This window comes from Gymnogyps californianus, chromosome 1, assembly GCF_018139145.2.
Source record: "Gymnogyps californianus isolate 813 chromosome 1, ASM1813914v2, whole genome shotgun sequence".
NCBI classification, from domain to species: Eukaryota; Metazoa; Chordata; class Aves; order Accipitriformes; family Cathartidae; genus Gymnogyps; species Gymnogyps californianus.
The window spans coordinates 99559941-99581682 of record NC_059471.1 but is presented as its reverse complement, the minus strand read 5'-3'; the positions used below and the strand labels follow the sequence as shown (position 1 = coordinate 99581682).

Here is a 21742-nt window from a genome sequence, read left to right as displayed (position 1 = left end):
CAAGTAGGAGCAGGAGGAGGAGGGAAAACAATTTTCTGTTTTCGAGTAAATCCTTCTTGCTGTATTTAAATACAGGAAACAGCCACAATATTTTGAATTTAAAGGAGGACAGAATTCTTCCTAGTACTGTGCCTGTAGAACAGTGACAAAGTTGAGTTATCGTCCATGCTACAGTGACCTGCAACCCTGTCGTTGCTGTCCCATAAGACAAATGGGTGAGTTTATAAAGATCCTGTTCCACACCTCCGTTTTTTTTTTTTTGACGTGAGCCTGAACAAAGCTCTAGGGAACACCTCGCCCTCTTCTGCTGGGCTCTGGCGATTCTGGTTCAGCTTCCCACTCTGTACGGTGGAATGCATCTGTTATGTTGTTTCAGGTCCTTTGCCTTCCTACAGGAAGGAAGGGGCTAGGGCTCCTCCATAATTAGCACTGTATTTAGAAATCAGTTCAAAAGGTCATGATATGTTGTGTGTATATATGCATGAAATGTGTTGGGTTTTTTAAATGTTAATTTAAAAAAAAAAATTGGTTTTGTGTTAGGGATTGCATTTAGCCAACATGAAAATAGATGGCATTAAATATCATCAAGAAAAAAAATGTTGTGATTGAATGCTATGTATAATTGTGTTTTTATTAATGAAATAAAGCTGTTCAACCCATCTCAGGCTTTCTAATCCATTTTTCAGTGTTAATTACAGTTTTCCTAAAAAAAACCAAACAAAAAAAACCCAACCAAAACCCAAACCAACAACACCCCCCTCACCACCACCCCCATGTTCTTGCATAAGGAGATACTGTTGGAATCAACAGGACTCATTTATTTTTTTATTATTTTTTTAAAGTATTCGGGACATTATTTAACTATGACATTGACGTATTTCTGAATCTAAAGATGTGGCTAATGATATTTCTACTCAGCTTGTTACAGAGTTTAACACAGTGAAGTCAAGAAAAGCAGCAGCATTTAAAATCTTACAGTGGCATTTGCTGTTTATGCACACTGAGCATGGGGTCATCAAATACGCAGTTTGGCTGCTCCAGTCAAACGTTTGGGTGAGTACGGGCAAGAAGGCTTTTGGTCACCTAGTCAGTACGAACAGGAGTGTTGGATTATGTATGCTTGTTTGCTCGTAGCTTTGGGACAGCAGTAAAGGCATTGCAGAAGTATTAATAGTTCACAGAGGAGAAACACCTGCTTTTCTGACTGCACAAAGTCATGCTCTAAAACCTGTCCACTGTACAGCTTAAGCACTACTTCAAGAAAAACCTTTGAAATTTTGAAAAGAAATATGCCGCAAGTAGGTTCAGATCTAAATGTCTTAATCACCTTTAAAAGCTTTTGCAGTATAATTCTTTGAAGTTTTTTTTTAAGTGCTACTGCCTTTTAAAATTAATAGAATACACATAATTTTCCCTCAAATTCCCTTCACATCATTTTAGCAAGCATTTCATGAATTACTATGAGGAACAAAACATAATCCTCCTACCCTCGCTTACATAACCTTAAACACAGGATTTTTAAAGGCTTTTTGAGAACTGGATATGCCTGACTTCTCCAAAACAATAGTTTACTCTTGCACATTCATCTTTGGATGTCAGCTGTGGAAGTTACCAGGCAAACTGCTTTGGTAAGTTCTAACGGTGGAAAAGAATGAAGCTTTAGAGCTTTATAATGCTAGTGAAAACAATGTAATAGCAAATTACTTTTATTATGTGTGAATTCTGGAAGCTATTTCAGGAGTGAAGAAAATGAAAAATTATTTTCTTTTATTGCATTGTTGGTACTAACCCAATAATGAACCTTATGAAAGCAGATGGCTCACTTCAGCTAGCTAACAAATAATCAGCTTCAAAATTTAAACTGCAGAGAGAATGCAAAAAACTGGAAGTTGCAAAACAAGGACTAACTTGGACACCTGATAACAGGTAAAAATGTCGTAATTGTTAAGGCACTCTTAGTAAGACGCATATGCATCCACATGCACACACACAGACCAAGAACAGAAGAATGTTCTTTTGTGACAACTGATCTGGCTATCATTTTGGAAAAACTGAAAGAAATTGTCAGTCCTTGTAAGATTTAATATGCATTTAATGAAGGTGAAACATTGTTTTTTTAAAAAAATGTTTTAAATGATCCATATTTCTGGAGCAAAGATGAGTTGATGTACTTAACTAAATATCAAATAAAATAATTAGTTTGTGTATTCTCATGAGGTTATTCATAACGATTTCATTAGTGTTAGGTGCTTTACATTATGAACTAGTAGTGGTGGTTTGAAATTTGGCTTGTGTAATCCTGCATCCTTTCACTTCTCTTTCTTCATTCCTCTCATGTTAGAACTTGAATGGTTGTCTCTTCAAACACAGCCTGGTCCAAAGAGTTCTTTCATAAGACTTTTTTCCTTTCAGCAAATGTCATGTGAGCGCAGCCTTCCGCTTCAATGGAACTGTCCTTCTGCCTTGTTTTGGTAACTTTACCAAAAGACGGTTCATAGAGCCCAAAGGAACTTTTCACTTTTGTTTCAGCTGTTTCACTGCAGTCCTGACCTGCATGTCTATGGTTGCAAAGACTGACTTTTTTTTGATTTTGTACCTGGTGTAAGAAGGCCGTGATGCAAATTCTCAGTGGCTTCTGAGAATATTTTTTTTTTTTTTTTTTCAGCCTAATGGGTGTTTTGTTTCTTGGACCTGGAGTTACACATTTACTCCCTGCCTTCTCGCTGTTATTTAGCTGTTCATCTGGCTGTTTTTCTTCTTTTCATATTCTTCCACTGCATCCTCCTCTTGATTGTTCTCTTTTACACTGTCACTTAGAGGAGTTTGTTCAGTTTTCATCAGTTTTTTTCAGCTCCCGTTTAAGCAAATGTGTCTCTCTTTCTTCTTCTTTCATAAATTCCAAAGAAGTGTATTCTTCTGTCAGTAGTCTGCGCTCCCTTAAATACTCTAAAATGAAATATTGTGGGGTTTAGGAATGTTCTTAAATTGCCTAGGAACATAAAGAGTCTTAAAGCATTAATGAGAGCAAGTTTAACTTCCTTATTTCATTGCTTAAGTTGTTATTATTGATGGTATTTCAGTCTTGAGGGTTATGACAATACTATTTACTAATAACAGAATGGGGCAAGATTTGAACAAGATCATTGTGCCATTGAATCCAGGTAAATATATTTATTTTTACCTTTTTCATTATGTTTAATTTTATTAAATGAATTAGCATGCAAATATAATCAGTAATGGCTAAATATAAGGCCAGAGAAGCCATGTACAATGCAACAGAGAAACCACATGCGATCTGAACTCTAATTGTAAGTTTCTTACTTTTAAATGGAACTTAAATATATGTAGGATTTTCTTTCCCTTAATTGGCAACACAGTTGCTTGTTGCGTGGAGCAGAATATACTGCAACTCTCTAACCTATAAATGAGTTGGCTCCACTTTTTAATAGAAAAAGCTCTGTGTATACTGAATGCCTACAATAAATACATTTGTGGGGACAAACTGTAATATGTTCTGTGCTTTGGAGAGACTCAAAGAGTACCTCCAAAATGAGATAGAGTCCAAGCTTAAAGGAGAAGTATGAAGTTGTAATAACTAAAATAGCTAAGTAAGACTTCAATAACTAAGTCTAATATTGGCAGTGCGAGAAAGCCAGAAGAGAGTCTGGCAAACAGTGAGGCGAGAGATTCACAGGCAGAATCAGAAGACCTGTGTTTTCTGTCAATTTTAAAAGGGGATTTCAAAGACAAATGGTGACTTCGGTTATCTGGTGGGGTCTGGAAAGGCTGCAGGCTGAAAAGGCGGAGTACAAAACACAGGAGTTAACGCATTCCAGATTACTGGCTCTGTTACTGATCTCGTAAGTGACCTCAACAACCTGTTTCACCTCTGTAAATGCATGACTTTAGGTCACATAATGTCTCCTACCATTTGTGAAGTATTTGGCGTGATGGCATGCAGATCTTGGTTCTTTCTACAAGCCTTACTATAATGAAAATAACATGAATATTTTTAGAAAGAAAAACTCAGATAAAGGAATAGATGCACTGGCGCCTTCTTTCTCTGTTCTATAGAATTTCTTCGAAATAAAGGGTTTTTATAGATGAGTCTCTTGCATATAACTTTTATATGAGAACACAGTTAATGGCTAAGATTTACACACAATCTATTTACAGTGATCGTTGTAATGAGGAGATACTCCCAGCCCTTGAAGAAGTCCTTTTCCTTTCTCAGCAATAGATCCTGAGCCAGAAATACATGTTGACATCAGCTATGATGAATATTCACAACCAACAATTTGAGATCAGTATTTGATTAGTGTGGAATTAACAAACTATTAACTAAAGTATACTTTTACAGATAAAGCACTGACTTTTTACCAACATGACCAGGAACTGCTCTTAGAAGTACAGCAATATGATGCCTTACACTGTGAAGCTGCTCTGCTGTCAGTGCAGCACTGCCAGCAGCTGGATTTCAGTGACTCTTAATACATTATTTTGTTGATCTAGTTCCTGTCAGTCAGGTGCCAGCTAATGGCTGTCAGACCCATGTAAATTATCAGTACCATTGGTTCATTCAGCTTTTGAAAAGATCAACTGAGTTTCTGAGGAAAATGTTAAAATATACCTCTACGTGTTCTATTAAAAGTTTCTGGCTTTGATATTTTCTTGGTTGATTGCTTTTCTGTTCTACACTGGGCATCTGTGTATGCTTCCTTTGCTTTAGCTTTTTGATTCTTATCTTCTAAATACTTTTTCTCCTGTAATTGGCAATTAAAGGTAAAAATAATGAGAGAATACTTTAGTGACTTTTAAAAGTACACGGGCAGTGCAATACTTAGAAGAAGATTAGTAATTTCTATTACTATTCTATTCTTATTTTGTATCACAACGTTGTCCTACATATTTTCTGTAATACAATTACATTCACACAAAATCCACATCCTAGCAAGTTAAGATGACAGATCAGGCTATTCGGGCATATTACTGAAACTTAGGGAATAGCATACAGCTTAGCTGAGAGTTTAAACAAGGGATTGGATCCAGATCTTTCATACCTTTGTTAGCTGAATTGGACTTTTTTCTGTTTCCTGAGTTTGGTACTGTGACAGCAGCAGTGATCTAAAACTCTGTTCATCTACTTGTACTGATCTGTTTATACTAAGACCTATTGAAAAAGGACAATCATTAGTAATACAGTAGTTTCTGGAATTATATTGTTGGTATAAACAAAAGATATCTTTGATGACTGATAATACTGGTATGTGGCCTAGGATTGAAACTTTTTTTGCTGCATGTCTTAATGCCCTTTAATAAAGAAATTCTTTGTTCTGCCTGATCTGTAAATGCTGAAACTGGAACACAAGCTACCTGGACTTTTGAGCATTTTCATCCGTACGTCAGTACATCATAAATATACTTAAGTTTTAGATCTACAAAGTCCTGTTTGGATAGAACATGCGAAGTCAGATCAATGTGTCTATATCCTAGAGCCCATATGGGCTTAATTTGTGTGGTAACATTCTAATATAAATTTAAGAGGCCTGGTATGAGGCCTCAGCTTTCAGGTTACTAAATTCAGGTCTTAGAGAGTATAATACACATGCTTGCTTTTATGCCTTCTGACTTGGTTACTCACCTTTCTCAATGTTAAGCACTTATGTAAGGCTCTATGGAACCAAACTCTTCAGAGGAAATGCTTAACACTGTTTGAAGTATCTATGGTCTTTGAAAAGAGATTCCAAGGGAGTGATTGAATGAGACATTTAAAGAAATAGCTGAATGGAGATGGGATGGGATGGGGAAGGTGAGTATGTTGTTCTTTTATTCTATTTTTAGAATAAATTTAACATGAGTACAGTAGCTGAGAAAGTTTCTAGCACAGGAGCAAAAATGTGATCTTACTTACATTAACATTCGACCTTATTCCCAGTTTTGATCTCTGAAATCAGAGGAAGACTCTCCATAAAAATGGTGATTTTCAAACCTTTGCAGTTTGGTGGTAAAAAGGATGTTGATAATCAATTTGAGGATTACTCTTGAAGGAATGGCTCTGATGATGTTGAGGGAATTAGTTTTCCCTTTTGAAAGGCAACCAGCAAGTAGTTACTTCAGCAGCTTTTTCCACAGAAACTAGCGGAGCGTTCCTCAGATTCAGAACTAGGGGGAGCTGTACCTCTAGATGAGCTGGTGTGACCTTCCCACAACTGAGCAAACTTTGCTCTCATGAAGAGCTTATGAAATTAATGGCTTCATTCAATAAATCAATTTTATTTATGTATAGAGCTTTCTGATAACCTAAGCAAGCCTACCTTCAACTATTTATCAGAAGTGTTAAAAAATGCAGCCCCACAGTTCTTTTTTTCTTTCCTGTTGGGTAAAAATTTTTGCAAACTCAGAATAGAAAATAACTACTTGAAGAAGTAGATCTTTCTAAGTCTGTTATAGGAAAATTCAAGTCAGTAGTGAAAAGGAAAAACAATCATCAGTAATTCCAGTTCTAGATTTCTAAATCATCTGTTTCCATTAACTGGCAGAGAATTAAAACTTTATTGGCCAAAAATACCAAAAGATCAGACAACTTTGCTTGGAACGTTTTCATTACAAAATAGCAGGTCTCTCTCCAACTAAGCTCCCTTATCTTGCTTAAAGAAAAGAAGAACTTAAATAGTAAACAGTGATTTACGTACTGTAATTTAAATAACAACATTGTACAAGGCCATATGTGAGTAAAATTAAAAAAACACAGCTGGTTATGTGACATAACTAAAACTGGAATTCAGAGCTTCATAAAAAAATGTGTCTAACTTGGAATGAGAAGTAGGAATTTGCGTTTCTTAATTTTACAATTTGAATTACCAACCTTTTCCCTGTAGTTCACTTGCAGTTAAGGCAGAGTAATGGATTTGCAAAGGCAACAAAGAGGAAAGAAATAAGCAACTGACCAGGATAAGACTTTGTACTGATACTATAATTTGAAGAATTCTGTGGGCATGTGCAATATTTCCAGCAGATATGTTTGCTACCATGTAAATTTTAAGTGCTCTTCTGTACCCATATGAAGAAAGTTCCAATTCCTCCTTCAGTTTAGGAGCAGGAATATCTGACCAGTATTTTAAAGAGGTGCTTAACCCAGGAAAGTCAATGTTCAGACCATTATCCAAAATTAAGGGTGTAAGGTTGTTGTGCAGAAAGCTCTCCTTTAGGATATTGACAGAATGTTTATGATCCTGAGTAGGAGGCAAAATACTACTTTCAATGTGGGGAAAGTACTTGAAATCTGTTTATTAGTTTCTTTATAAAACACATTTATTAGTAAATTCTAGACACTACATCTAAAGCATATGACAATTACAAATCTATAAGTGCTTCAAGAAAACTATCATCTTCAACATTTTTGTCCCTGATAATATAGCGAGCACATGGGCAACATAACAGTTCTTGGCTTGTATGATTTGTAATTGTTTTTAGCTGTTGCTTCCTCAGTTCAAGGGGTGGGATCCACTTGTCTGAACACAGGCGCCTCATGCTATTTGAGATGCCCTCAAGTATTCAATGTATCCACATAAGGCTGGCTGATATTACACAGGACCGATGGGACACCCGTGTCCTTCTGGAACAACAACTACAGGGCCAGGCAGAATGTGCTAGGACATCTCAAATGGCACTGGATGCCTATAATTAGGCAGTTAAATCCCACACAAGGTAGCTGCTCTTGGAATGTTTGATAGACAAGATTGCATATAATAGATATTTCTCTCCAATACCTGTCTGAGCATCCCCATGAAAGAAGTACTCTTTACTAAAGAGCTCTTTCTTCCTTGATAGAATTAACTTTCTATTGTTCTTTTCTGTCATTCTACTATTATTCTAAATAACATAAATTCTGTGGATAGAATTAATTGAGAGTATATACAATAACTGGGTGTTTATGATCTCTGGTTGCCCATTTAAATTTACTTATGCTAAAAAACAAAGGACTACTAAGGATAAACATTCTCTTCTCTCAGATAAGCTGACATTATGATCATCAGACTGGCCTTTAAACTTCCTAAACCTTGTATCTGAAAACTCCTCCTCTCCTTTCACCCCAACAAAATGCAAGTTGCAGGAGCTTCAATAATGGACATTGAAGCATCTCTGCTATTTGTAAGTTACAGGGTCTAGGGATTTTAAAAATGAAAAAACAGTTTTTAAAGACCCAATTAAATTCATTATTTTTGCTCATATAAAAGCACTTTGAAGGTCTATACTAAAATCAGGAACTTGCTCAGGAGGGTTACTTGTGAGGTGCTTTGAGTTAGTCATGTTGTGGGAATTCTAGGTCTAGGGGGGCCACTTCTCCAGGCCAAGTCAAAGGGAACAGCCTGAACAAAAATTAGTCTGCAAAAGCTTTGTGGACTGATAGCTTCACCTTCTTCAAAAACAAATAGGCAAACAGCTCTTCATGCAAATAGACACTTAAAATAGCAGCACTACTTCAGTGTCACTGTTAGTATACTAAAACTATGTATGCTAAATGCTATTCATGATGAAAATTGGGTTAAATATTAAAAACGGCTCATGTATTTGTATTCATAAAATAAATGAGAAAAAACTGAAGCACTTCTCTTTAAATTACGCGTGACAGAATATTTTTAGCCCATATAAAAGTACTATATTTGCTTTTATTTTGGAATATACGTCCCAGTTATAAAACAATGTAAGTTCCACATAACTAAACAAAAAAGGAAAATGAATATACACGTACTTTTTTCATGAGATACTGAATCACTTTTGTCTTTTGGGATTTTAGGCATCTGATTTGCATAGATATTTTTTACATAAAGTTGCCGATCCTTTTCCTAAGAAGAAATAAATACTATTAAACTTCTAATATGCATTAAGAATTACTTTTTACCAACTTAATTTTCCCATGTTGGGAGAAAACAGTCAGTGATTTTGCTTTGTACCAGGCGATGTGGTGACTTTTTCATTTACATAAATAGGAATCTGTCATTTTCTTTTATGAGCCAAATCAAAATTCTCCCTTTTTAAGGCTAAGAACACATCTGTACACCTACATGATCTTTTTCATAACACAATGTTCAGAAGATGAAGTCTTCTCTAACGATTTTTTCATTTGTTGTTCTGTTTTTTTCAGACTAAGTAATTTTTGGCTTTACTTCCTTTTTTTGAAATTTATTTACCCACTGCCCTTGGTTACAATGTGCTCAGTTCTGTTTTACAACCTATTGCTTGGGAGATGACATAAAATTGAGAGACACACTTTTAAAATTTATTTAGCAAGAGTCCTCTTTCCTTACTGAAATCTATCTTAAACACAGAAGAGAGATTTCAGTAACACTCTCACCATATCAGTTTTTACTGTGAAAAATAAGAGCTGCGTTTACTTTCAAGGTACAGGTTGTCCTGAAAGTGTGTGTGAATACCTTGAACGGTCTGAATAAGCCAGGTGCCCAAAACTATGAATGTGTAAGAATAAACTCTGTTCTGGCACAGAAATAAGGTTAATAAGCATGTCTGGTCTTTGTGGTAAAACAATAGGAGGTTTTGTGAATCTAACTGTAACGTTAAGAGAGCTGGACACACATAGAAAACTGTGTGGAAAACATGAAATTATAGAAATATTTTAGAGAAATGTTAAGGTGAGAACTGTAGCTTAGAATAATTTGCATTTTGGAACAGTTTTACATTAGTGTTCCTGGGACTATAATTATTGCCCTCTCCCAGATCGGCTCATATAGGAGGTGATCAGACTCTGGCAGGAAAATTGCACTGCAAGTCCTGTGCGGGGCACTTTGATACGGGGCCCACGAAAAGCACTGTACTTTTTTCCTTTCCCTACAGCTCACTGGGCTTTTGCAGCTGGGGAGCCTGGCTGCTGCCAAGTATGAGGAGGAAAGTTTCTGCACCTGATATATAGGTAAGGGGGACAAACAACGCCCCTGTACAGAAATGCAAATCTCCATGAATCCTCAGGAGCTGCCTGTTCTGCCCTTCACAATGTCTGGCAAAACTCCCCATAACAACATCTTTCACAGACATTGATTCCATTTAGAAAGAGAAAGCTCCCTAGTGGGATCAACAGGTGGATCGGTCACTTTACATAGAAATAAAAAAAGTATATTTTAACTGTGCTACAAACACAGGTTAAATTATTAAAAAGCCACAAGGGTTTTCATGTTTTCTGGAATATGTACTGTTTTTCTTGTTTACAACTCATATGACATACCATGCATAGCAGTTTTGTTTCTATTTAGTGTCACTTCTAGGTTTTCCTGTATGTTTGGTTTACAAGCATTACAGTAAGTGTTGAACTGGACATATTTGTCCCAAAAATATTTGTCTAAAAACCAAGCTGGAATTTAAACAAACTACTGAAACATTTACGTAAGTCTTTTTGTTAAACTCCAGTTTTGCAGATTGTAACATCTGGCTCATTTTGATTTGAAAGTGTTTCTGTAAGGGAGCTCATTTAAAGTTAGTAGATTAATATATTGACCTAGATCTATCAAAATGGTAACAAGTTGGTGTGGATTATTTGTTCAAATTGTGATGCATTAATCTCTGTTTCGATTAGCTATTGAACTACTTTGAACTTTTGACAAATCAACCCTACAATAATTTCATCATTTGATATTTTGACTTTTTTTGGTAGACTATAGACTCAACTAGGAAACAAAAATTCCATTACTAAATAATATAAGAGAGACAAAAGGAATAGGTAACATTAAATACTTGAATTTTCTTGTAGGAACAGAAACCTGTTTAAAATCTTGAATACCTTAATTTTTTGGTGAAGAGAGTTAATTTCCATTTGCAAGTTCTTTGTAATTATCCCAGCTTCCACAGCTTTTTTGTTCTCCTTTGCCAGCTGACGACTAAAGGTGCTATTGTTCAACTTCAGCTGCTTTTCTAGGCTCTTAAAAAAATTACATCTTTTACTATATGGATGTATTCAGTATGACTGTTGAAAAATTTCAGTTCTTACCAGATTTAAAAAATAAGCATGCTAATATAATGAAAAGTAAGCTTCTAATAATTATATTCTATCGTAAACAATGCATGAAATTACGATGAAGTATCTGAAAAATTACCTTAAAAATGAGCAAAAACTGGTTTAAAACCTAATTTTACTAAACAAAAAAAAAAGTAATTTGGCATTCAAACATAAAAAATAAGGCTGTACATTACCTTTCTGATGGATTAATGAATACAATCATCTTTGAGAAATGTTAAGACAACATTTCTGTTCACACTGAGATCTATTAACTGTGGCAGCATAAGGAGGCTTAGTGTAAATGAAAACTAGGTAATTTATTGAGTACTTTATCGAGTACTTTTATCGTCAGAACCCAGTGCCATGCACTGAAATTATAGTTACTAAAACTGTAAGGTGGACACCCAACCCTGCATGCTTTTTATAGCTTCTCACTAGGACTTCTGTAAATAGAAAGTTTTCAAAAGAGAGTCTGAATTCAGCTGTTTATGTTTTCATTTTCTTTCATGTAATAAATGTAGTTCAGACCTAGCTATTCAGATGGTGAAATGCCTCTAAGATTACCTGGCTCTTTATTTAATTCTATGCATAATATACCCCACAGAAAATAGAAATTAATTCCTGGAGGACAAAGGAAATTTCACTCTTTCAGTTTTGTATTAAAAACTGTATTCCTGTCTTTTTGGGAAAGGTTTAGTAAGAGTAAAGACGCATGAGATATTAAAAGGAGCTGAGTTATCGCCTCTTAAACTCCCACCAGGCTTTTACTACAGTTGCAACCAACAGTAGAACCAACCCTAAAATCTAGGACACTTGACTACTGCTTAATTCAGCAGCTGCCCTACAGCCAACTACAGTGAGTGACAGTAATTAGTGAATAGGAGATGTAGGTATGTCCATACTGCCCACCAGCCCCACATAAAAATAATAGTGCTAGTTCCAGATAAGCTAGCTTTGGTTGCTCAAGGAAGTGGATCGGCAGCAGCCTGGTGGTCTCCATGTATGACTAATCCTGTGCTTTGCCAAGGTAAATTAAGGTGCGTGCTATTGTGGCTGGACGACCCAAGCAAGCCTGGGTACCCCATGCTGCTGGCAGGGAGCAGAGTAGACACTCTGCTGAAGATTGCTCTCCAGCTATATGCTACGCTTAGCATGGCAGCATTTTTAGCACCTTATGCTCAGGACAGCACTGGATTAAAAGGAATGTTCAATGTTACAGGATTGTATCAGAATCATTAATGTGACAAGAAGCAGCTAAGAACTTTCCACTATTCTTGCACAGAAACCTCTCCTATTATTGTTCCACAAATACAATGATATGCACATATTACCTGTATTCTCTTATCATTCGCTTCCATTTTTGCTGTAACAACTGATAATCTGTGATCAAGTTCCTCTCTCTCTGCAAGAGCTTTGTCTTCCGAAAGTATATGCAAGGTCTGCAAAGCATCTTTAGCTTTTAGCAGCTCCACTTCAACTTTTCTGAGCTTCCTGGATGTACTTCTCTCGTCCTCCTGAGACATGCTCAGGAGTCTTCTTAAAGCTCTCACCTCATTATAATGACTTGCTAAAAGATCTGGCAAGTTACTTTCTGAACTTTTGTATCTACCTATTGCTTTTGAGTGTCGACACTGAAGCTGTTTCAAAACGTGGTTTTCTAAGCTTGATGCTTCTAATTTGCATTGTAAATCAAATATTTCATTCTTCAGCTCTTTAATTTTGTGAAGTCTTGCTGATGATAGTTGCTGAGCCACTGCATTTTTTTTCTGGGAAATCATACTACTCTGCAGGCTTAAAAATGAAGAATTCTGATGTGGTATCTTCTCAGCTGGCAATTTTTTTCCTCCTGCATTCAGACCAAAGTAAACTGGCATTGATATATAGCAATCATTTGAGACAGCAAAATCACTGTATGTCTTTACTGCTCACATAAACTCATATACTGCTCATCCAAGCTACTTATATTTGACAAAATGCCCAAGATCTATACTAAGACTCCAATGTTCAAGTATTTCACAGATAAATCCGTTAAAGATTTTATATCTGTGTGTATGCATTTATGTGGCTGCACTGGGCCATAGCTAAGTAGGTCTATAGGAGGTCAAGTTTCCCTCCTTTCATTCTCTGAAGCCATTTTCATACGAAACAGCCATCATGCTCACTTTTCATTAATAAGGGTAACTACACAGGTGGTGTCTTCTGAGGCAAACAGCAATAATACTCTGGGAATAACTTAGTAAAGTATGTTTATGTTACCACATTACTCCAGCATCAATGGAAATAGTTTCTCTCTGTAAATCATGCAGTTCACAAATGTAGGCATGATCTGGGGACTGACGAACCAAATTCAATCCATCTGGAAAGATTCCCAAGAGGGAAGACCTACACCGTGAATAGGGGCGTGATAGAAAAAAACCAACATAGTAATCTACAGGTCTGCAAGAACTCAAAGACCAACGTGATCACAACAGCACATGGTTAAATTTCTCTGCAGCTAGGATTTCTAACCAGCTTTCTACAATTTTCAAGTCAGCTTTGAACTGAACTACATTTTTAAATCTTACATGCTTATTAGTATAGAACAGTTATGCAGTTGTGTACACTGTTTCTATACAGCAATTGAAAAAAATCTTTATGGGCTAGCATTCTAAGTGTATTACTGCCATTTGTCTTTCTTTATGGCCAGCATTCTGAGTGAATTATTCTCATTTTCCTTTCCTGAAACATAATTAGTATTTGAAAATAGTTGTCATGGTTTAACCTCAGCCAGCAACTAAGCACCAAGCAGCCGCTCCCCCTCCCCCCTTCCCCCTCCCAGTGGGATGGGGAGGAGAATCAGGGAAAAAAAAGTAAAACTCATGGGTTGAGATAAGAGCAGTTTAATAACTAAAGTAAAATAAAATATAATACTAGCCAATAATAATAAAAATATAATAATAATTTTAATTAAATACAACAACAACAAAAAAGAGATAAATAAAACCCAAGAAGACAAGTGATGCATAATGCAATTGCTCACCACCCGCTGACCGATGCCTGAGCAGCGATCCGCCCCTCCCGGCCAACTCCCCCCCATTTATATACTGGGCATGACATTCTATGGTATGGAATATCCCTTTGGCTAGTTCAGGTCAGCTGCCCCGGCTATGCTCCCTCCCAGCTTCTTGCACACCTGCTTGCTGGCAGAGCATGGGAAACTGAAAAGTCCTTAACTTAGGCTAAGCACTAGTTAGCAACAACTAAAACATCAGCATGTTATCAACATTATTCTCATACTAAGTCCAAACTACACTGTACCAGCTACTAAGAAGAAAATTAACTCTATCCCAGCTAAAACCAGGACAATAGTCAAGACTGTAAATCTGAGAGTGTTCCCATTTATCAGGCATGTATTCAATTTCACTATAGCTCTCAATACATTTCAGGCAGTATTTTGCTAGAAGTTTATTATAATAATTTATAGATCACGTAACATTTTATGGATAAAATAGGCAAGGTCCTAACCTAAAAAACACCAGAGGAAAAGGACAGATCTTTTCAAGCACTTCTGTTGAATCCAGTGGGTGTTCTGCACACAAACTCTTTACAGGAGCAGGCCCCAACCAGAACACCCCATTGCAGATGGGAAGCAACATCAAATCAGTGGTAGGAAAAGTAAAGCAGGACACTGCCTAGGGCACCACCACGCCATGGCCTCGCTGCTTCCCTGACCTAAGCCACAACAGTGGAAAGCTATGGAAAGAGTGTTATCTAGGAAGACAGAGATGCGTGGGGCAGTGGTTTCAGCAGGGAAAAGGCTCTTCCCTGCAGCAGCAGCACCTATTGCTCGCTCTCTCCTTCCCCGCTGGCAGCAGCCGCACCAGCCTTCCTGTTCTCCACAGCTTCAGCCCAGCTCTGCTCCTCCCCTTCCCACGACAGGGCCTGGAGTCAGGCCTGGGCCTGACACCCATGTGCCTGGTGTGCGAGGCATCAAGTTAGAGGAAAGTATGAAGGGGGTCAGTTGTACAGTTCTGTCTGTCCTTTGGTCTTATTCCTGAAATACCTGATCCACTCCACTGTTTCAGGATACAAACTGGATGGTCTTTGTTCTGATGGCCCTGCTGATAGAGGAAAGAAAGTGGGGGCAAGCTGGTAGGACCTCGCTTATACAGAGCCACATGGCGAGAACAGACTATCAAATTCAATGTGATAGCAAAAGGAGAGGATAGAAAGAATCTGAGATTAGGAATCAAAAGGAGGAAAGACTGTGATTTGGGCAGGGCAGGTGTTTGTTTTTTTTTTTTACATATGTTTTAAATGCATTAAGAAGGACTATCATGGAGGTTCAAGTAAACAGAGGAAATTATAGCAGTAAGTTGAGGTCAGACACGTTCAAGACCTTCTGCAGTGAGCTAAATTAACAGGTGCTGTGAAAAAAACTCACCAGAGGTAAAAACCAAAGCAAATGGAAGGTATGCAGGCATCACACCTGCATGTTCTCTGTAATACGATTCCACTGCAGGAAGACTACAATATGACCACAAATGTTGTCACACAAATATTTGCAAAATAAGAACAACCATTACATTACTATTTTATTTTGCCAGAATGGAATGAGAGTATGTAAAAGAAATGGGAAAATACCTTCCTGCAAAAGCTGACAAAAATATTGAAAAATCTAAACATGTCTATACAGGGTGAAAATGTAGGTTATAGTTGTGTTCCTGGGAAATTAATCATTTCAAGTAGCCATGAACAAGCAAAAACAACCACTTAAAATATCCAACACAGCTAGTAGCCAGTAATGATTCTTCTGCTAAATAGATTTTAAAAATGTGGTTATTCTTTCTGGTCTGCTAGTTTCATGCTAGTATGACTTCTTGACAGCAGCATGAGACATATAATAGAAGATAATCAGTGGTTCCTCTCTCTTTTTTTGGTTGATTTGCATCTTGTAGATTTGGTAGATCTAGATTAAATTTTGAAGCTCAGCAGGAAAAGGGTCATTGGTTTTACACTCATTTTTTGACGTGGCACGGTAGGATTTAAGAAAGTATGGGTCTAGATATGAAAACATGCAGACATGAAAAGATTCTTCACTGTTAACATTGATGTAAAGGGAATATATTTGTGCTATATGGTCATTCTATTGAAGCACAAACTTAATTTTACATGATACACCATGACTAAGCTGGCCAAAACATGGCTTTTTTGTCAAAACTGACACTTTTGTGCAGACATATAATTTTTGAGTAATTTTCCTCAGGAAAGGCTTTTTCAGACTCATGATGTGATGCATGGTCAAAACCAGAAATTGCAGTATATGTGGGAGAGCCATTTTCAAGTCCTCAGATTGAAACTGGGGAATAAGGATTCAAAAGGTGCTCCCACATCTCAGGTGATTATCCTGCCTCTTGGATCACTGAGTATTGTGGGATAACACAATAGGGAATCTCTACCTCTCTTCCCTCCCCTTCCTAGTGTTTGAAACATGATTTATTATTTTTCTTCACTGAAAAACTGCTTCCCCTGTCTTCCTAATTACTGAAAAAATCCCAAAGAAAGGGAACAGCTATATTTCTCAAGAGAGTCTCATTTTACTACTACCAGAAAACAAAGTACCTTTTTTATCATCTTGGGGGAAGATATGCTGTCCTTTTTTCTTCTTTTTCTTTTTCTTTTTTTCCTTTTCCTGTGTTTTCTTCTCTTCAGTTCCTGATATTTCTAAACGTTTGCTGCTTCTAGCTGTTTCAAAGCAAGTCACTGACAAAGCCCTCAGAATAGTTAGCGTGAGAATTTTCACTTCTGTATTCTCTACTGCATCGCCTACAATCATTACCTCTGCTACAGCTGCTGCTTCTGATACTTCTGTGCTTTGGGGAATCTTTAGTATCCCTGCTTTTTGTGCCATGTTCTGACATTATCTTCTGTCACTAAAATATGGAGGAAACAGTCATCTGAGTTCACCACTGTGTTATGGTAGAAGACTTAAAAGTTGACCTCCACAACCTATCAGGAATCAGAATGTTACTGAGTTGTTCACAGTTAACATAAACAATACCGAACAGTGTTCAACTATGCTAAAGGATGCTAAGAAATACTAAGTTACCTTTAAAAAATCCAGTCATTACTCTTTAACACATTAAAATAATTGTGTGGTCTGCAGTAAGTAGGTAAGTTTGTTTCCAGAATGAACTGCAATATGAAATAGACTAGTTTTTATCTCAGAATTTACTATGATACTGGCATGTATTGTCTAAAGATTTACAAGGTACTACCATTTAAATGTAAACAGATACTATAGTTTGTTTCCTGTAATGTATACATTTTCTCCATGATTAATGTAATCTAAAAGAAGTGTAATTGTATTTATGCTCAATACCTACAAAGTGCTTTACAATATTAAAAAAATTGTTGTTCAAGTCTCTAGAAACTGGATATTTCTAACTGTGTTTTTATAGTATTTTTAGCTTTCCATTCATGTCATAAAAATATCATTTAGTCATATTTTTCAATAATTGGATCACAAATCAGACCACAAAATTACCTTATGCATTAAAATAGACAAAAAAACCCCTTAACGGCCATATTAACATCATAGGTAGAGGATATAGCAGCACCTAAAGCTGCACAACAGAGTATCTGACTTAGAGGCTGAAATAAAGGTTTTCTTAAACTTTTGGGATGTTGTTTATTTTATTTATTTTCAAATCAGGTTTGTTTGTAAAAACAAAAAAGCTTGCTAAATAAAACCTCATAATGTAATAAAACTGTCTCTGCACAATTTCAGAAGAAACATTAGGGAAAATTTCAGTGTTTTTTTAATGAAAACAATTTCTTCACAGCCTAAGTGTACTTAACAACACATTTGTTTGCTTTTGAAAATGCTGCAAGACACTTATCTCCATGTCTACGCACCCATATAGCTTGGAAAATATCACCTGTAATGCACTGTTGCTGTCAGAGATGTGGTTCTCTGATGAGATGATGATCTCATTTTGTTTGATCAGGTTCTAAGTAACATTGCTGCTTCCTGTGGAATTGTCTTTTCTCAATAGTCCAATTTTCAAACAAAACGAACTCTCCTAATTGTTTGGCTTTTTAAAAAACATATATTTAGTATAAAATATAGAATGCTTACTAATTTTCTATGTCTTTGTGAATATCTGTTATACCTCAATTTTTTTCCCTACTGAGGCTACTGGAGAGTAGAAGAACAGATTACTTCATACTCTTGGCAGCATTATTTAAACACTGTGGTTCTGGTAAAAATGATTTCTTGGGATATGGTACAATCTGTTTCATTTTCTTAATATCACATGAAGACTACTCAGACCATAGTTTTACAGATGCAGAATTCTACCCAGTAGTAGAATAGGTTGTATATTTGGGGGGGTCTAAAAGGGGCATAGCAATTATGTAAAAGAAATTTGAGGGGGGTTAAAATGATTTCAGTTCAGATGGATTTTAACAAGTAGCCTTCACTAAAGAAATGAGAAGATATTTTTAGAACATTCTAACTCCTTTGTTGGCATTTTTGCTTTGTGGTGGCATTTTATTTTAAATTAAATTAAATTTCTTAAAGGGGAGAGGGGAATCACTTAACTCCCAAAGAAAATTAAAAAGTGTAATTTAGGATTGCACAAAATGTTCTAGGTTGAATCAAAACAGTTTCATTACTCTTCATTCCCTTACATGAACAACTCTTCCTTGTGGAAGACTGAGGAGTGCCCAGGGTCCTACTAAATTTGAGCCAGTGCAATAACCCCTAAGAGATGAGAACTTGTATTTTAAGATGAGGATTAGGCAAAGGCCAGCTTGGTACATAGATTTGTATTTCTGTTTAAATTTGATTTGGCACTGTCAACACTTTCTGGCCAAATTGTCTTTAAATCAAATTAGCTTAAATTAAACTTAAAACTACTGCTTTAATTTGTTTTGATGAGAAGTGTGGGCTGAAACTCACCATCCAGCTTCAAGAGCAGACGTTGAGAAGTAAATAAAATGGAAAAGGAGAAGAAAAGACAGAAAAACAAAAGGTGAAGCACAAGAAACAGAGAAATGAAATGAAAGAGATTACTATAGAAATGAAGAAAAAAAAGCAGTAGCTGAAGGGGGACTGAAATGGACAAACACTAGGAGAATGTAAGTTGAAAGAAGAGATGCAGGAACAAAAATAATTAGGGCCAAATCTATCTGTCAAAGATGAAAATGCCATTTCAAGCATCCAGAAACTGCAAAACTGTCACGGGGAAGAATTAATTGTAGTCTGTGTGCAAAAACAGAGTAAGTAAATGAAGGGGGAGCCCTGATGGGAGAACACTCACTGACTTCCCAGACCAGCATGGTGCAACAGTCCCTCGGCCTCACAGCTGAGCCCTGAGCCCCAGGGGAACCAAGCCGGGTGCCAGGGCCCACCTGCTCACGCAGGAAGGAGCTAAGGCATATCCAGGGCCCTCAGACCTGCCTCCGGGCTCCTCCGAGGGCCCCAAACAGCCCCTAGTGTGGTCCACACAAGCCAGAGCTCCCCCACCACCTTCACGAGTGCAGGGTTCCCCAGGGTGCTGGCACGGTCCAACCGCCACCCCGCTCTCCCCAACCGCCTCAGAGGCCTCGAACCCCTGCAGCCCCCCCGATGCCCTGGGAGCACCCCCCCCCGCCCTGACAGTCAGCGCCCCGCCTCGACAGCCAACTCCGCACCTCAACACCCAGCCCCAGGCCCTGACAGCCACCCCGAGGCCCTGGCACTCAGCCCCACGCCCTGCCACCCAGCCTGACACCGCCTTGCTCTGCTCTTCTTGCCCAGAGCGGGTGAGCAGCCCCTCGCCACTGGGCACCCCCAGGTAGGGGAGCCCACCTTCCCCTCTGCCCTCTCAAGAAATCTCCTCCATCCCTCCCCACTTCCGCCCCGCCTCCGCCCCACTGCCCACCCCGGCGTACCCCGTCCCCTCCCGGCCCCCGAACGTCTCCCCCGCCGCCGCCGCCATTACCGGCTTCCTCGGCCGACAGGCGCGTCGCCGTTGCCATGGGGACAGGCGGCGGCCGCGGGGCACCCTGGGAGCTGTAGTCGCAGCCGGCGCGGCGGCCTCGCCCGCCCGTGCCGCCTCCCTCGCCCCGCACCCTGCAGAGATGTCTGCGTATATATTTCCACCTTCTTATTTCTGTACCCCACCGGGATCTTAACGGGAGTTTGACAATGCGGTATGCAGGCAGCAGGTCCCTCTGCGCCATGAGCTATAGGCCGCGGAGCCTCATGGTGGCCATGGAGGTACCTCAGGTCGTGTGGTGTCAGCTCGTGTGGTGTCATGTCGAGTGGTGTGGTGTGGCATGGCATGGTGCGCGCCCTGAGAGCGCACAGGCCAAACCCTGCAGGCTCCAAACTCACGGTTTGGGTTTACACAAAACATTTTTGTGCTGAAAAAGGGGAAAAACCCCATAGGAATGAAAGCAGCTGGAGCAATATTTTTCTTGAAGGCTGGACGTAATGGGAATCGTGCCCTAAAGTCCTCACCTGCCAAGCCCTAGGTGTGCAGAGGCTTTGGGCCGCATCCTGTTTTTCCCCTGTGTAGTTCAGTGGGAGTTTCAGGTGTGAAATAGAACAGGAGAGAGCGTTAATTGGCAATTTTGTCCCAGTCCTGACTGTGGATGTTTGATGGTGCAAATATTTACTGCTTTGAGTATTAATTATTAGTATCGCTATACTTGCAAGGCTTATCAGTATGCTTTGAAGCCAATGGCCACTGAATCCTTTGTTTGTACTTCTTCAGAGCACTAGTAACCAAATAAATTAATTTGGAAACGGTATGTTCCAAATGGCCAGTCATTTCTGTTGAATTTACTAGGCTATACTTAAATACAAAATCTCCTGAGAAACAAGCATGTGTAATAACTTCTGGCAATAATTTATGTTTTTGCACTAAGGTGGGTGGTTTTTTTTGTTTTGTTTTACAGGAAAATACTCTGAATATACCTGATTCTAACAGGCTTTTCTTTTTGCTGGACCTCCTGTTGCCTCTCAAAAGAAGAAAAAAATGACAGATGGTGAGCCACAGTAAACAGTGCAAACTATACATACTGTTATTTTTAGTTTTCAGTGAGGTTTTTCAGGATCCCTGTTCCATACATGGAATACTTCATTTCCAGCTTCACATAATGGTTTGCACAGACAAAAAACTTACTTTCAAGAGCATCTTTACTATTGTTCATTCAGTTCTACCTAATCAATCCTGGAAAGAAAGTATTATATTCCATTTTAAGTATTTTCAGGATTGGACACTGCTATATTCAATCTTAAAATTTGAAATGTGTGTAAGCACTTTCTGAAACCTAGGCCAGTTTCACCTCTGACATAGGGTCAGCTTTACTGAGCTCAGTGGCATGTTGCTCACTTACAGCAGAAACAAAGTTGGCCCTTAAAATTTGAAAGTAATCTGTTACCATTTAACATTCTTAAAATACCTTTCATGCTCAGAGACCTCCTTAAGCAAATACGTGCAGGCAGCCACTGAATTGTGACCATCTCTGGGGTAGAAAGCAACAACCAGATGGAAAAAAAGCATCCTGGATAATACAGTAGAATGGGTATTTTTTACCAAGTATTCTGGACCTCCTCTTACACCTTGTGCCCTGGCAATTTTCACTGGTGATGCAAAAAGAAGGAGAAAATACAACAATAGGTTCTGGATACGTAGAATCAGCCAAATCACCCTCCTCAGTATTAGGAAGTGTACAGACACATACTGATTTCAGAGAAGTCCC

At 38.1% G+C, this 21742-nt stretch overlaps 1 protein-coding gene across 1 annotated transcript; it reads right to left on the bottom strand.

Moving 5' to 3' along the window:
• Positions 1-2309: 2309 nt before the first annotated feature.
• On the bottom strand, positions 2310-12798 carry LCA5L (lebercilin LCA5 like). Its single transcript, XM_050891890.1, is given in 11 exon segments — positions 2310-2398; positions 2401-2575; positions 2577-2660; positions 2663-2749; positions 2752-2856; positions 2858-2946; positions 4631-4763; positions 5061-5170; positions 8753-8846; positions 10790-10927; positions 12337-12798. Coding segments are annotated over 11 exon segments (1551 nt in total). The 5' UTR covers positions 12784-12798.
• Positions 12799-21742: the final 8944 nt, after the last annotated feature.